Source organism: Colius striatus, chromosome 5 (assembly GCF_028858725.1).
Source record: "Colius striatus isolate bColStr4 chromosome 5, bColStr4.1.hap1, whole genome shotgun sequence".
NCBI lineage: Eukaryota > Metazoa > Chordata > Aves > Coliiformes > Coliidae > Colius > Colius striatus.
The window spans coordinates 33,340,975-33,359,241 of NC_084763.1; the positions used below are offsets into that span (position 1 = coordinate 33,340,975).

General features: G+C 37.7%; 1 protein-coding gene across 2 annotated transcripts in view; it reads right to left on the bottom strand.

Moving 5' to 3' along the window:
* Window positions 1-18,267, bottom strand: part of PPP1R9A (protein phosphatase 1 regulatory subunit 9A) — a 141,407-nt gene that overhangs the window by 23,629 nt on the left and 99,511 nt on the right. For both annotated transcript variants that reach the window (XM_061996568.1, XM_061996567.1), the window contains exons 7-11: window positions 13,792-13,947; window positions 9,009-9,062; window positions 6,376-6,605; window positions 4,490-4,586; window positions 4,214-4,385 (exon numbers count right to left, since the gene is read on the bottom strand). In XM_061996568.1, coding sequence (XP_061852552.1) covers window positions 4,214-4,385; window positions 4,490-4,586; window positions 6,376-6,605; window positions 9,009-9,062; window positions 13,792-13,947 — 709 coding nt within the window. The remainder of the gene's footprint in view (window positions 1-4,213; window positions 4,386-4,489; window positions 4,587-6,375; window positions 6,606-9,008; window positions 9,063-13,791; window positions 13,948-18,267) is intronic.

The following is an 18,267-nucleotide window of genomic DNA, read 5'->3' on the forward strand; positions in this document are numbered from 1 at the left end:
TTACAATTAGAGCTAACATAACTCCACTTTTCTTAGCTATCAATTGTTCACTCAAATGAAATCTGAGTATTTCAGCAAACTTAACATTTTACAAAGCTGCAGTAAGACAAAACACATTTTAAAAGGTGGTTTTGCATTCTACACTAGACAAGGAATAGATTCCTTATGGGTTTAACTTTTTTTTCCAATAGTACAAATCAGACCAAAATCTGTTAGATTTACATACTTGTCTAAGTACTGCATTCAGAACGTATTAATTGATTAGAAGCTCATCTTACACACATTTTTGCTTTAAACAAATACGAATGGAGACATCGTAATCTCATTGAAGTCAATGAAGAAACTGGCCAACTTGAGCAAAGCTGATATTTTCCTTATTTCTTTCCATGGCATGCAGACCTTTAGTCTCAGAGAACATGATCTCACCAAGGGCAGAAGCAACCCAACGACTTACCACCATTGTCAAAATGGAGAACTCTTGCTCTTCCTCCCCAGCCACAAACCCCTGGCTCTCAGTCCCCCAGGATTTGGTACTGCAGCTTGCTGATTCAAATGAATGACCCAGGAGAAACTATCCCGTTTCAGTCTGACACTCCAGCCTCTTCCCCTCTTGGTCAGTATTCTGTTCTTTCAGTGAATCAATGTGTGCACAGAAATGTGTAAGTGCTGAACAGGGCAATGGAAGAGACAGAACTAAGTGGTTTGACAAAGGCAAGGATGGTGTGGGGTCTTCCATTTCAACAGTAATGATCTGTTGGTTTAACCCAAGCTGTCTCGGAATCAGAGCCACAACCTGAGTTAGTATGCCAGTAAATAGCTGAGGAGCAAGACTCATTCAAATTCATATTTATTTTTGCAGATTTATGTTGTCTTAAAGCACTGCAAAGCCTTCCAGTACCATGTTTTGCATTTCTTCCTTCTGTTAAGAGTTGAATTCTACATTCAGATGACACTACAGAATCATCAGCATTGCCTTACTTGTAATCACACTTTCACCATAAGTACTTGATAGGATAACCACATGCTGTCATGACTTGAAATGTTTCTATTTGGTTTTTCAGGTGTATACACTTCCATACATCCCTTCCTTTCACTGCTGAAATTATGAAAACTATCGACACAGTACTGAAAATGGTTATTCATAGATGGATCATATCAGCCTGTTAAAGTAAAATAGCATCCTGGCCTGGAGTTTACTGCTCCCTCCAGCCCAGAGCTGGGCTGCTTATACATAATGGCAGTTGTCTGCTGTGTGCAGGTACGTAATGGTGGTTGAGACTGCTGCAAAGAGTAAGCTCACATAGCATCAGTAGGATGCTTCCTGCCTTCCATGCTACAGCTGCATTTCAGCTGGGTTCTCATCCTCGGCTCATGTGGATCTGCACCTGATCCATGGACAGACTTCCTGGCTTGCCTTCAGACTTCCCTCACTACTACGAACTTGTCCAGGACCCATGTTGCTCTTAGTTTGCATCTCCAGAGCTGCCCTGCTTGCCACACTTGGATGCAGTGGGACTGGGCCGCTGCCGGGCAGTCTCTGCTGCAGCCATGCTGTTGTTCCTCTCAGCCCCTGCCCCTTCTCCTGCAGACACACACCAGCCCTCGCTGTTCCCCAGCACAAACACACACACACACACACATTCATTTCTCTAGGAATCTCGACTGGGAGGAGAAATCTCTCACATAAAAGTCATAACAGGTTTTATTTTGCTCTTGGAGATGATGTAATTGGACTTTCCTTCCGCAGGCGTTCAGCCACTGGACTTCCATCTGAATTATTTCAGCACCACCACGGAGCATGAAAGAGCTCACCTGTCCTCTCCCTGTTTTCCTATTAGACAGGCTGATAGATTTCAAAATAATCTGTGGACTGATACATCCCTGACTATCCCAAGGCACCCAGAAAGTATAGCCACATCAAAGTAGCTTGAAGGGGCATTTGCACAGAGATGAGCAAATACTGTCAAAATCGGCATCAGCACTGAACTGTTTATTTTTTGAACCACTAACTCCTTCCAGTAAACAGCTTGATTCTCTCCTGCAGACACAGATCACGACTACTAAACTAGAAAGCTACAATCCACTTTACCTATATTTCTGGAGTCTCAGAATAAATCATGTTTTGTAAAAGAAACACAGTCCTCAGGCTTCTAGCATTCCCTGGTAAAACAAAGGACAAAAACTGTGGGCCATAATGGTTTTGATTTTCTCTTTCTAACTTCTAATTATGTTACTGGAACCCCCTCTGTATGAGGTTGTTACAGCCTGAGGTGTTGGACAGTCTGGCATCATGCTCATCTCAGTCAGAGTACCTGCAGCAGGGATAGCCATGCTCGTACCCATACAACCATCAAGGTGCATCCATTACTTCTTCTCAAATCTATTACAATGCAAGAATGTAATAAACATCTCAGATCATATTGAAACAAAAAACATACTTGGCATCATTTTAATTAAAAAAAAAATTTACTTAACACAATTTTTGGAGGGAAGACAGATCTGCAAACTTCAGAATAAAATTAGGGGATGTGGCTGTGTACATGCAGTCCCACCCCATAAACCTCCTGCCAAGGCTTGATAAAGAAGTGTGTGTTATACTTGCCAAACAAAAACCAAGAAAGAGACAGAAGCATTTGCATGAGTGTCACAAAGATGGCATGCACAACACACTGCACCCCAAGAAACTCTGCTCACCCTCCAAAGACATCCTGGACATCTCCCTCGCCCTTTATAGCTCTTCTGCAAACATCCATGGGTTGATTAGTAAATATACTGATTATTAGTGATCAAGCCCTTTTCTTAAAACCTCTTTTCCTGCAGAGTAAGTATCACTACCTTACATTCTCACACAGAGTTCAGAGATTCTGACACAGAATTCACTGGAAAAGCTATATGGAAGACAAAGAGTACTACAGTTTGTCTACAGATGTCTATTTGAAAAAAGGGCTTTCCTTCTTCTCCTGTTAAAACATTAATCCAGCCTGGAATCTAAGGTCCAACTAAGTTTTTTCTCCTTTTAAAAAAATCACTACTGATTCTCCATTTTTCCCAGCAAATAATTTGTATTCAGGTGGTTAAACTTGGCCACTCAGATTCACAGATCGTCTACTCTAACTCTCAGAAGTGCTGACCACTGGTAGCACCTTTCAAGGGGAAGCCTTTTTGCAGTGAAAAGTAGCAGTTCTTGGAAAATGAAAATTTTCATATGAATATATAAAATGAAAAATATCATTTCAATGCAGCTCTATAGGAACAAAGTGGTGATCTCCTGTCAGAATCCCAACACCTCCGACATCTAATTTTAGAGATGTTACTAAATGCACAGTAAGTACAATTCCTGCACCAAACAATTGTGTTCCATTGCTCTGGACCTAAAATTGTCTTTACTTCTGCATACAATCCAACAGTGAAGAGCCATTTGCAATTACAGAATTTTAAGTAAAGCTGTGGAAGTTACCTGTATATTTTCACTGGCATGGCCTGAAAAATGGGAACTATCTTTTCTATGCAATATGAATAAAGGTTACAGTCACCCTGCTTGACAGCATCTATCTACATCTCAGTGTTGCCACACATTGTTTTGGCTCTTTGGTAATATACAGCAAAGTCTTACAGGTCCTATGCTGTAAATCAGGCTATGCTATATCTGAGTAAGACTTTAATTACATGGGCTAGTAAAGAATCTGCATTTTATTCAGAAAAGGGTCCATCCTGAGCAACGGTGAGTGCTTTTGATGTCTGTACTAAGGTGGGATCAGAACCTGCAGAGATACATTCAGAATGGTAGATTTAACATTGTTTTTTCTTATACTGATAACTTTGTTCTTGTTTGATCTTTGATGGCTAAATAATTGAGGACAGATTTAGGAACACAGGAAAAAAGACAATTTTCTCCTACTTTATTAACGTTAACAGAACCATTGAATTAAACCTAATTCATGGCATCCCTCTGAAAGCTCTAAGAAATAAATAATGAACTTTGCTTTTTTAGCACTTAGTCACTTCCATCTCTTTAAGAATACACATTGCACAGCTATTCTGAGACTATATTAGCATTATCTGGTATAACTCTGATATAGCTGTCATTAGATACTGAATTTGGGAAAAATAACAACATCCCTGCATCATGAATTGGTTTTTTTAAAAATTCTAAACTACAAAACATGCTGTTTAAGTACATATTAGTATGAACTATGGTGTGGTTCAAACAAACCTTGACTTAAGCCATCCAGGCAAGACACTTGCTTAGTATCTAGATTTTCCACTGGATCTCCTCTAGAAACTTCTCCAAAAGATGTCTGCCTTTCAAAAATGTTGTTGTTATTGTTGACTTGGCTCCCGTTTTGCTTCATCAGCCTGAAAACTTCTGCTTCCAAGTCTTGTATCTGAAAGAAATACAACACAGTGTTACTCATACACACACACATATCTATTAGATATGGGGTTTTTTTCAGCGTATCAGTCAGAATTGTCTCACTCTTCTACTCACACGAGCTTGTAAGCCTTGAACCTCTGCAAGGTGTGCTTTCTCCAAATCTTCTATTTTCTTTCGTTCAGCTTCTTGACGTTTGATGAAGTCAAGTTCTCTTAGGGGAAAAAAACATGTATTTGCTGTCATCATAGCAAATTCAGAAAGAAAATAAAATGTTCTAATATACCTTAAGCTATGCATCAGAAAAATCTGTCCTTAACAAAAAAAAATTATTACTAACTTAGTAAGAAGTGTGAAACTGCAATCAGGACAAATCCCTGAACAATTAATTAGTCTAAGTGAATATGCTAAATAGTAAAAGGAATGTAACAGGGAAAAAATTAAATCTGTTGTTCTAACTGCTAATCAAAACAGTTAAATCAAAATAATTTTTTTATAAACTGTATTTACAATGAAAATAATGTTAGCTTAGTTTATGCATTGTTCTGTGGTCAGAAACACAGCAAAATCTCTTTTTAATTTATTAGTGTGCGACTGCACTCCTCCAGAGAAAGGACATCCGTAAGTTCGCAGGTCTAACTTTCTAGTAAGCAACAGGAAACCTGTTAGGTGATTTTAGGAGTCTGAGACAAAGCAGTGTGGCTTGGATGAGTGGACAGCGAGGTGGATCACGAGCTGGCTGAATGACAGAGCCCAGAAGATGGTGATTAATGGCACAGAATGGAGTTGGAGGCCTGTGGCCAGTGGAGTTCCACAGGGATCGGTTCTGGGGCCAGTCTTGTTCAACATCTTCATCAACGACCTGGATGAGGGGGCAGAGTGTACCCTCAGCAAGTTGGCTGATGACACCAAACTGGGAGGACTGGCTGATTCCCCAGAAGGCTGTGCTGCCATTCAGCGGGATCTCAACCAGCTTGAGAGTTGGGTAGAGAGGAACCTCATGAGGTTCAACAAGGGCAAGTGCAGAGTCCTGCACCTGGGGAGGAACAACCCCACACACCAGTACAGGCTGGGGATCAACCTGCTGGAGAGCCACTCTGCAAAGAGAGACCTGGGAGTGCTGGTTCATAAACTAACCATGAGCCAGCAATGTGCCCTTGTGGCCAAGAAGGCCAGTGGCATCCTGGGATGCATCAAGAAGAGTGTGGTCAGCAGGTCGAGGGAGGTTCTTCTGCCCCTCTCCTCTGCCCTGGTGAGGCCTCATCTGGAGTCCTGTGTCTGGGCTCCTCAGCTCAAGAGGGACAGAGAATTTCTGGAGAGAGTCCAGTGCAGAGTCACCAAGATGATCAGGTGACTGGAACATCTTTCATACAAGAAAAGGCTGCAGGAACTGGGGCTGTTTAGTCTGAAGAGGAGACTGAGGGGAGATCTTATTAACATTTACAAATATCTAAACGGTGGGTGTCAGGAGGTTGGGACATCCCTTTTTTCAATGGTATCTTGCAACAGGACAAGGGGTAATGGGATGAAGCTGGAACACAAAAAGTTCCACTTAAACATAAGAAAAAATTATTTTACTGTGAGGGTGATGGAGCAGTGGCACAGGCTGCCCAGAGGGGTTGTGGAGTCTCCTTCCTTGGAGGTCTTCAAGACCCACCTGGACATGTTCCTATGTGACCTGATCTAGGTGAATGTGCTTCTGCAGGGGGGTTGGACTAAATGATCTCTAAAGGTCCCTTCCAACCCCTACCATTCTATGATTCTATGAAATATTACCAAATAAATCTTTATTATAGTATTATTTTTCAACAATACTAAACTAATACTTGAATACTACTATCATTTTTCCAAAACAAAGAGGCTGTGTTTTTCATGAAAAAAAAGTGAAAAATAGTGTTTACCTTACACATGTTTAATAGTGGGTTTCATATTTCAAAATATATCACATATATGTTTTCTATCTGGCCATTAAGTCATTTGCTGACCCTGGTGTAGCTGCTTACTTTTGCTGAAAATCCTTGATTAATTTCTTCGCCTTGTTGTATTTCTTCTCCAGAGCCTGATACTGACTTTGCGTCTCCTTGAGGTGCTCATTCACCGTGTGACACAGGGTTTGTGCCTCAATCCAATAGCTCTCTAATTTCATCATCCTTTCCTTATTCTCCTCAATGTTCTGCTGGAGTTGGGTCTTCTCCAATTCCCACCTCACCTTCTCATTCTCAGCAGCCTGCAGCTGAGCAAGAGTGGAGATGCAGTCAGTAAAAAGATGCAAATTGCAGGCTAATAACTTAGGATTAATTCACACAAAATGAACAGTGAAAATCAGTGAATTAATAACCACAATAGTAACATCCTAACAGTGCAAGGAGCACTCTAGGACAAGGAAAGCAGGCTGATATAAACATTATTCCTCCTCATAAAATGAAGTAGATCCTTTGCTCTGTGTTCCAGTACAGAGCAAAGGCTATGCTTCTCTATGCTTCTCTGGGTTACCCTAATACACTTTGAAAATGTCAACGGTGGAGTACTCAGGCAAACCACAGGGTTAATCAGTCAGCACGGATGCATTTTGCCCCAGGCATGTGGCTCAGATGTTATAAACCATTCACACACTTTTATAAAACAATTATATTTTTTATTTTAGGGGTGAATCTGATTTCCAGATTCTGTATTTGATTTGATAACAATTTAGAGAACAACAGGAAAAAAGTGAATTGCATCTAATTTATTTGCTTTTTTACCCAAATTAGAAATTCTATTGAATTCTTACAATGTTTCTTTTTCATATCATAACCTTTCTTAACCTAGAAAGCCAAACAAAAGAAGTTGGAACATAATTAAAAATTTAACATTGTGTCATAACCTAGACCCTGTTTTCATTTAAGCAAGCACAGAGCTTTGCATCCAATGTTGAAACTATGCCAGAACTATTACAAGGACAAAAAGAACCTGTTATAAAGATGTTACTCTTCTTGTCTTTAAACTAGCTTACCAAATTGTAAGGAGCTAATATGAGAAAGAAAATATGAGGTTGAAGAGTTCAAGTGCTAATTCTGCCAAACATGTCAGCACTGCTTAACTCCACGGCCAGTACAGTTCCACTGCCAGTTCCACTATTTGGCACCAATGAAGCTAAATGACTTTTTCCAAGTGATCTTGAAGAAGTCTGAATTTTGCTACTGAGTTTATAATAGATACTAACTCCTTTGCTAGTTTTTCTCTTAGATTTGTGTGTGTGTGTGTGTTATCTTCTCATTTCCCAACTGAAGCCATCTGCAGGTTTCAGTGTTTGGTGCTGGATAATGGTAAGGTTGTTCATCAACTTATATATTTTATCTCCCCGAATTTACATAAAACAAAAAGTGCCTCAGCATCCCTGGGAAGATGTTTCAGCATCCCTTATGAAGACTGTTTAATTCACTCTAAGCAGTTCTGACAGTGTCATGGATGGTACACACACAAAAATGAAGTAACTTGTTCGCAGTTTTCTTAACAATACACCTAAACTAGCCATGGTTTTTTTTGTTCTTTTGAAAACATTAGGTAAAGAAGCTCAGCACAAAAAGACACATTAATCCCTATCTTGCAAATGGGTTTGCAAAGATACATGTTTACACTCACATGTCACTGCTGCCAAGTCAGTGAGGCTTGGCATAACCCCAAGGGATTGACCATGTAGCTCCAATTGCTAGGATTGGAACTGGAAAGCTGAGGAAGAAAAGGTTTCTGACTTTCTGAACTGAAACAGTACAACAGAAATAGTCTTCAAAGAAAATATTTGCACTTCAAATTTGTTTTTAACAATAGCTTATGCAGATTTGATAAACATTCTGCAAAATACACAGTGAGTGCAAATGTTGCCAGAAAGAAATAATACCTAAAATCTTTTTCTGAAGTGCAATTTTCTCTTTCTCTTCTTCTTGATTTCCTTTATAATGTACTCAAAAAGAAAGAGATCATTATAAAATCTATTATTACTCAACAGCTGAATTATCAGTTGACTCCCCATAAAGGTTACCCTAGTATAAAAAATGTAGTTCCTTTTTATTGCTATAGAAAATTCAATCTAAAAACGAGCAACTGATTGTGAGATGTTTTCTATTAAACTGGTAATCTTTTCCCTTTCTAGATTATCTTTTAAAGAGAAATGCAACAATATGAAATAGCATTTTTCTTCTGTATACAAAAAAGTAATTTGTATAAAGTATTTTTAAATAAATTAGGGGGATTTTAAAATGTCCAAAAGATTGGAAACTAGCATAAACAGGATACTCTGATAGAGGAAAAAAATGATAACTTAGGTTTGAAAATTCAATCTAAATAGAACTTAAAAACCTGAGAAAATGCATTAGAATTGTAAAACTAGAAACCTGCCACTTAGTTATTATGATATCCCTTAAAAATTATGTTTAATTGAAGCTTCACAAGTTGGCAGTTTCTATTAATAGCAGCACTTAAGATTTTACTTGGAACTTTGAATAGAGAATATACAGCAAGACAAGATTTAGTTAAGTCACTGCTCTGCTTAACCAGCCTTTAATAAGGATGTTGACTTCTCCACCCACATAAAGATCCATGTCTTCAGATCTGAAGAGAGGAAAAAAGCAGCATGTATTAACCATATATTGATTCTTACCTTCATCTTCAGCTTTTGAATTTCAGCTTCTGTAACTGCATGTTTGATTTGCAACTAAAATTGAAAAGATAAACAAGTGAAGTCACACAGAGTACTCCAGCATTTGAATGCCTTATTGCACAGCAGAAGGCCTTGAAGAGTGCTGCAGTGCAGTAGATTGTAAATTAAAATGTCTAGCTTGCGAAATGACTCAGTCTGTGCAACCTAATTAAAGATAGGATGCCGTCTAACCACTCATAATTTCAAATCAGAACATCCAATCTGTTTAGCAAAACCAAATGTCTTGTGCTTAGAAGGAAAAAAAAAGAAAAGATATTATCCTGATGGGCTTTGCTGTCCTCTGATGTGAACATGAAATACGTCCCAGTGCTGTCAGGAAGTCCCACTGCATCGATTAAAGCAGGCATGCTAAAAAAAGGAAATATGGAAGTAAGTGATTTAACAAATTGGGAACTCAGGAAAACCACGAGGGAAGATTCTACACATTTATTTCATGCAGAAAAAAAAAAAAAGGTAAACTGATTCTATCCTTCTTCACCATTAGCTGGAGCTATTCTGATCAAGCCAGCTAATCGCAATTGAGAGCAGTTACATGAGGAAACTAAAAAACACGAAGCAGCACTGAAGCACACTAAATGATTTCAAGTAGATTAACAGCTCAGGCAGCTAAAAGTTTGGTTACATCACCAAGCAGTGTGCCACAGTAACAGTGGATCTGTGCAGTGAAAGGGTTGGTGCTGAGAACTTGGTATCTACCTGCACACTTTTCTGAGAGCGTTTCTTTTAGGCTAACCTACATTAGTCTGATCCTGTGGAGTGAATGATTGTATCAGGCAAAGTCCTGAAATATCTTTCATTTCACCCCAAACATCTGCTGTTCGCAGGCCCCAAGAGCACTCTAATGTATTAACTGAACCACAGTTTCAGTAGCTTAACCTTAATCCAAATGAAAATGATCATCCACATGCACGCATACCAGCCTGCACCAGAAACCATGCTGCTTCATTATCTAAAGCAGGCAGCACGGGAAGACTTGTTACAAGCCCCAAAACCTTAAATCTAAAGCACTGTTTAATTTGAATCAGTGTCTTTCGTGTGTTGCACAAGAAGTTGAAGGCAAGGGCAAAACCTGAACTACAGCTGGCACTGCAGTGGGGACAAAGTCTTCCTCCATTATTTATGAATACGTGGAATAGCTAGAAAAAAGCATGTTTTACATGGGAGTTACTTCTCTTATAAGACTAATGGCAGGCTTCGGGAATAGTTAATGTAGAGCTAATGGAGTATGTGAGGGAGTTGTACTGAACGAGAAACTATCATCTCTAGTGAAGCAGTGGCTACATTTTTGAAGACCAGGCTGTTAGTTAGAAAATGTATGAATAACTCAAAAGAGAAGTTCTTCTGGAGAAGGGGAGTAATTTTCAAAATAACAAAAACCATCACAAAGCTGATTGGTACAGCATCTTTGAGAAAGGCCAAGCTACTTTTGCAATTCCCTTTTGCTGATGACTCTTGAATGCACTTGTGCCATAGTAAATGTGCATTCTCAGATGCAGACTGGTTTGCAAATCAGCCTGAACTGATCTAGTGAATAAACTCAGCCATTTCTGGTGGAGAATTACTGAATTTATGCTGGAAGGAAGAAAAGAGACACTGATGTAACCAGTTACACCTGAGGAACAGTTTAGGAATCTTCTTGCCAACCCTCACGTCTTGACTGTCTCCAGAGTAAGCACTCTGGTCCCCATGACTGTCTATTACTCATACTCACTTTTTCACTTTGCAATTTGTTACTTAGGCTACCTGTTTGCAGTACATTCTCATCTCAACAGACTCATAACCAGCACTTAAACAGCTTATTACTACATACAAATAAATGCTAAATTGTTGCATAAATGACAATCTGCTCAGGTACAGATGGTTTTAACAGATATTTTTATATTCTCTGTTATAAAGTAAAAAAATTGAATACTGAGCACCCAGTGAGCTTACTGAATCAGAATATGGTACAGTGGATCCCACTGAGGCAAAAGAAAAGAGACACTTTCCTGCTGAAAAGACAAACCATGTACCTGGATATCTACTTTTAAATTTTTTTCCTGTTTTCAAAGAACTAATTGTGCTTGCAGAACAGATGTGAAATACTAACACATTTACAGGTTTGACTTAACAACACACAAGGTCAACTATTTGGCAAGCAAATCTGGACTCCAGAGTGAAAACTTTTTATGTAGGTTTACTAATAGGCAAGCAGGCATACTTTATTCCATGTCCCATACAATGCCTTATAAATTCTTGACAGAACCTATTTTGTATTTTTATGTTTTGCAAATCAATGAAATTGTGAAGGCTTCATTTTAACAAAGACACTTGGAATAAATTTTGGCATATTTGAAAAGATTATTAGTTTTCTTCAAAACAATAAAACTTTTTAGAATGAAAGGGCTATATAGAGAAAACGGGACTCAATTCATCTAAGACTGCAAAAGGTAAAATGGGATGAAAAGCTAGCAAATGTTAAAATACCCAGAGTGCAGTTGGCAAGAAAGTATCAAAGGGAATCTATTAATCTTCATGAGAATTTTTATATAATCATTTTTGCATACAATAATACTGATAATGAATTTTAATCTATTTCATTAAGACATGAAATATAATACCTAATTCTTACATAAGATGTCCCTTCTCCCTACAGATCTTGTCTCTCTTAAATCATCACAGCTAAAATAAAGCTTCTACCTCTTTCTCTGGAAGCAGTTAAGGGAAATTGGTCCCCTTGCTCATGTTTTTCAGCCAGGAAAACAAGACTTGCAGAAGTACAGTGATTCACTCAGGAATGCCCATCTCTTTTCTGAGTTTAATTCCAAAAATATGTCACTTCAAGTAAAACTGCCTTCAAAGTATGTGAGCACATTTTTCATTGCAAAGACTGAACTCAACTAATTAGGTCGAACTATTATGCTTAAAGATTATGTCCAACCCACTTGTGTAATACTTTCATTAATCTCCGGAGCAAGAACAAGAAAGAACAGTTATTCTTTAAATACAATTCCAGAAAACACTGTGTGGGTTGTGCAGTGTGATCATGAACAAGTCTGCTTGTGTTTTAAGAATTCAGGGAAAATACCAAGAAAAATACATGTACTCACTCTGTAGCAGTCAACAAAATGCAGCTGTGTACTGTTAAATACAACCAGTGAAACAAAAGTGGAATGCTTTTAACAGCAGTAACTGTGTGGGTTTGTGAAAAAGAGTCCACTACTCTGTGGGAGCATTTAATGTTTTCTTCTCAGGCTGTCATCTGCACTTAAACTGGAGGTTCTCAAAGTCTTTTTATCTGATCTCCTCTATATGAACATTTTGATGCCATTACATCAGTTCGCTTTGCAAATCACTTCAAATCAGTTTGGACATGCTCAAGTATGGCAACAGCCCAAGCTGATGGAAATGGTATCCAAGTAGTTTTAGAAGTAATCTGTTCAAAGGTGAGTGTCTTGCCCATCACTGCATCTGTGGTTTGCACAGCCTTGGTACACCAGCATAATTAGAATGGGAGCATCTTCCCACTGCTTTGAGAAAATATTATTATGTATGATGCAAAGTCTTTCAAAAGTAAGTAAACTGTTCTGATAATTTGCATAAGAGTCCAGAACTTAAAATATGGAGTGAGAAAATTATCATTTAAGGGAAGTTAAGAACTTTGAGGAAATAGTGATGACTACGAGTAGGCATCCAAAGGCTGAAAAGGGTATCAGCAGAAAAGGGAAAGACTGGTTGCTCATTGGCTGATTAATTTCCATATATTACTCTCACTAGAGAGTAATAACAATATATTTTTATAAAGGCAAAATATCTGGTTTGAGTGGATGGAAGGGGAAAGGGAGAGGATAGGGCAGGAAGAATAAAAAGAGAGCCTCTGTAATTTTAAAACTCCTTTCTGGGCCCAGGTTCTGTTGCTCAAATCTCTATGAGATTCTGGCTAATTTCATCTTCCATCTCTTCCATCTTCCTGTATTTAAGAAAGAAAGTGTTCTTTATTGGCATCACTCAGCCCATTACTGTGAGCCTAGATGAATCCAATTGTTTCATGTCTTTATTTGTATCAGGCAAGCTCAGAAACAAACCACATCAAAATCACAGCCTAAAATACAGAACAAATGTTTATCAGTACATTGTTATGTTAAGTTATATGAATTCAATTACTATAATGAACATCACTGATTTAAGCCCCAGTTAGTACCAGTAGATGCTGCACAAACTCTGTAACCACAGAGTTTGGTAAAACATCACCTTGAAATATGCCTGCTTACACAATGCAGCATCTTTCTTAACACATAACCAAACATATGACACTGCTGAACATTGACAAGTCACTGTACAATGATGCAGGATGAACTCCTTATGTCCCTTTTTACTGAAATTTTGCATTTGCTATTTTCCTGGTCATTTCCAGTAATGAATTAACTTGCACTCTCTCTTCCTCTTCAAAAAATGCAAACTAAGTGCTGAGGCAGAACAACTCCTGTGCTGAAAACTTCAATTAAAAATTACTCTTCATCAATGGAACAGCCACCTGAGAGCTGATACTAAAACAACGCTGGAGAAGAGTTCCAATTCCTCTATGTAGACTTTTCGTGTTATTCAAAAGTACTAAGTACACAAACAACTAGAAATAACTGTAACTTTCAAGGAAAAAAAACAACCCAAGCACTGAGGAATGAGACAACCAGAAATTTTATTCCAGTGAGACATTTTAAGGAATATTTTCTGATTTGTACCTTACCTCTTTGAATTTGTGAGCAAGTTTGCTGGTGTCCACATCACTGGGGGAGAACATGTCATCATTTTCAGGGAGATCGAACACTTCAATAGCCATGTCACCTCCTGGAAGGACAGGTCCCATGTCTTCATCTTCTTCATCTGTAGCATATTCCCCTGTCTTAATTTTACAGTATTTAAAAAATTCCAGTTATCCTCTTTTTAGGCAGAGACTGTTAAAAGAGTAATCAAGCTACTGTGCAAACACAGCATACTGCTCTTTTTCTTTAGCTATAATCCCAGTACTAAGGAATTCTATCAGACAAAATACAGCCCCACAGCACTATTTCAGAACATTAAGAGATGGGAGAGAACAATGTTTTCACTACTAAGAATTTTGTGTTTAGCATTACTGGCTCTATATTTTGATAGTCTTCATCCTTTTCCAAGTGAGGTCTCTTTTCCATAGGAAGACTTCTCCAAATTCACATCAGATTTAAGATGGAAATTTTTCCAGACAGAAATGAAAGCAGAATAGGACTAACAGGATCTTGATTAGTCTTTTATAAGCCATTGGGAGGAAGTAATTCTCCAGTGATATTCCAAGTTCAATTTGGAAACCCATTGGTTCGTTCTTAACAAATTAACAATAGAAAAATCATGTCCACATAGAAAGATGACAGAAAGAAAAAGGAATTATCACAGTTCAGAGACTGAAGTCAGAGTTTACTGAATTTTCACCGTGAATAAGAAGCTGCTTTAAGCTAGTTTTAAACAGAAAATGTGGGTGTTTCTTGGGCTGGTAAACCATGAAACGTGAACAATTTGCTGAAAAAATAGAATTTAAAAAATCATAAGCTACAATTAGTATCTCAAGATTGAACAAAATAAAACAATATTGAAAAATCCTGCCATATTAAACCCCAAGTCTCTAGACAATCTTTTGCACATAGACCTGTGCTTATCGCTCCCCATGCCCAACGTGCCTAGGTACCACTTTGCTTCAGTAGGATTCACTCTGGAAGCAGGAGTACATCACAAATAGCCTACTGGCTATGCAAATAACTATGCAAACATATTATGGAGCAAATATTTCCCTCAGGGCCACATCTATATTTCTAAAGTTTGGAACTCAATAAATACACGCAAAAGGAAGGGCAGGGGAAGGGGTGTTATCTTTCTTAAGTTTATAAAGTAATAGCACCAAAACTTCAACAGAACTCAAGTTTTTATTCATAAACTTTCAGCTCCTGAGATGAAGACACATAATAGTATTATCAGAAGTATATGCCCAGTAGTGCTAGGATTGTCTGTTAGTGTCAAAGAAGGTTTTCAAAACAACAGGTAAGAACTCAGACATCCGAACAGCAGTTCAAATCTCTATTTTCTATTATAATTTAGTTTCCCAGCTATTGTTTAGACTTCTGCAAATCCCTCAATTAAAAAGTAGTGCATGGAAGCATGTTAAGTCTAGGTGCACAAGGACACAGAGTTGAAATGTAACATCACCATTTCTTGGATAAACAGCACAAAGAATCACAGTAATGGAAGTTGAAAGGGATCTTTAAAATCATGAAAAATTTGTTGTTTCCTTCTTTAAAATCACTAAAGTTATTTAAAAATAAAGGAAGCCAAAACATGTAGAAAGCACAGAATGATTTGTTAAAACCTTCTATCAAAAATAAGATGTCATGAACGTGCATGACCCATCCACACTTTAAAAATCACTGTTAATGTAAGCCACTTCTTTGGAATTGCTCTCTGTTTCTACAGTTATTTCTCAAATGAAATAAACTGTATCCATTTATTTTACATAATTTATATGTACTGAGAGTAAGAATCTCAATAGTCTTCAGAGCAGCGAGAGCAGAACAACTCAATCTAAAATCCCAGTGACATTTCAATTAAATTAATTCTTGTGGGGACAAAATACTAACATAATCCACACACTGTCAACTTGGAAGTTGAAAAATCTATAAGATGATACACTACTCTAATTTCTGCACTAAAAAAAACCATCTTGGCAGGTTCCTCAACAGTAGCCAGGAAATCTGAAGCATTGCATAGAGGAGGCAGGAACACCATCGTTAACCAGGATTCACACCCAGTTTACATAAAAAGCCAGGTCTGTCTCTGTTATATGTGCATTATAAAGGAACATATTCATTTAAGTGTGAAATCGTAATTATGTTTACCAATTTTGGCAAAAGAATAAAACTGATGAGTTTAGTTAAAACTGATTCATCCAAGGCTTAAACTAAAAGAAAAATGAACACGTATGAAGGACTAAGTTACACTGGGGAAAAATTCAAAAAAGAGGCAATATTCTACTTGCCTCAAGAGTCAAGAGTGTTTGTAGGAGAACATCAGGCAGTTTAAAATAAACACAAAGGAAAATCTCTCTTCAAATTATACATGATAAATGTTGATAGATTAATCAATTAATTTGCAATTAATCGAAAAAGTAGTCATCAAAGCAAAGCACTGCAAGTTTGCTCAGGTAAACAAGAGAGCAGAATGACACAGGACACATGATAGAACACAGAAATAAAAGAGACTTTGCTTTCATCTTCAAAATAATAGAATCCAACCTTAAAATTACATGAAAACAAAGAAGCAACGTGTGATTTAAGGAAATATATGCCATAAACTACATGAAATGTATTTTCTCTGAAAAATTTAGCTCTGTCTACCTTTGTTTCACATGAAGCTACTGGAAGACTGTTCAGACCCTGTGGCAGTAAGTTAGAATGGGAAATTCGGTGTTTTACAAGCAGCAGCAAGGCACAGACAAGTTATTTTATTTCAAACTGACAAAGACTTGTAAGGCAACACTTGTTATTGTAGCTGCACAAATTTTCTTGCAATGCATTTTCTCTTCTCAACTGACAACAAAGACAATACATTTTTTTTTCGTAAGTAATCAATGAAAACTTACATGCTCTTGAAGGAAAATCTGGGACTCTTCAGTCTGGTTTGGTAAGTAAAATTCATCCAAGACCTATTTCCCAGTAGCAGCCAGGGCTTAGTCATTCAGCTTTGGTATATTCTATCACAGCTAATAGCATAAAATCATCTTTATAAACGCAAACTTCAATTTCCCACTTTAACAGGGAAAATGGATTACTCACATTGTTTATTTGCCTTGTAAATTCTTGGAATGGGCCTAACACTCTCAAGCAGAGTGCAGATCTTCCCCAGATCACTGTAACAAATGCTGCACCAAGCTAAATCTTTTGTTTGCACTAAAACTCTACCACAATCAGGGAACACTCCTTGAAGAACTATAAAAATAACTCAAGTCGACCTTTTAATTTGATTTTCTGATGGTTCATATATTATTCTTTCAAAAGAGCAATGAAAAATGTATGTTGTCAATCACTACTTTTATAGGATTGCCTTATGTTAACAATGTTGGAAAAACAGTACTTTCTGAAGGATCTTGTTTAGCAAATGCATTCTTTGGGTCTTAGTCATTCAAATACATTGCAACTTTTTTCTTTTCATGTGTGTCAAGATTTTCTTCAATGGTTCTACTGTTGCTTTGCTTTTATCATGGCATGATAAATGAGAATTCAAAATGAAAAAATATTCAAACAAATTTTTGATATTGACATACATTAAAATATTATTTGCATAAAACTATTTGTGGTCACAAAGTGAATGGAATTCTGTAACATTTTATTAATTTCACATGCTGCATCAGCATATGCAGTCTTTTAAGGGAACAGGTCATGAGCTCTATGTGAGTTTTGCAACTTATTGTAGAACGTGAAGAAGATAATATCTCGTTCAAATAAAGATTCCAAGAAATGGCAGAATTTGACTAAAATGTGCACAGAACACTGTCTTAACATAGAGAAGTCCAAAGGTTTCTGTCAAGGATACAGATTCAGGTCACACTTAACACAGTAAGTAGAAAATATAATGACACAGTCTCTTTCAAAGCCTTTGAGTTTTGTTTTCTGACAGGACACCAGAAATTAAAAGGACACAGGATTTTAGGAAGCTAGACAAACTGGTGATGAGTAAACTCTGTGCCAGGCTATCTAGAGGCACCACCTGAAACAACATACTCTCCCAGCTTTATTGTAGTTAGCATAAGCTCATCGGCAAATACCACCACTGCCTATTGTAAGCAGTACATGAAAAATAACTGATACTACTGGCTGTTCTTGGCTCATGGGAGCTTAACAACAAATTGTGAGACAATGAACATTTATGCTGCTTCTCTTTCACAGAATCACAGAATGGTAGGGGTTGGGAGGGATTTCTAGAGATCATCTCATCCAGTCCCCCTGCTCAAGCAGGTTCACCTTGATCAGGTCACACAGGAATGCATTCAGGTGGGATTTGAAGGCTTCCAGAAAGGAGACTCCACAGCCTCCCTGGGCAGCCTGTGCCAGGGCTCCCTCACCCTCACAGTAAAACAGTTTTTCTTTACATTTAAGTGGAACTTTTTGTGTTCCAGCTTTTGTCCATTACCTCTAGTCCTATCACT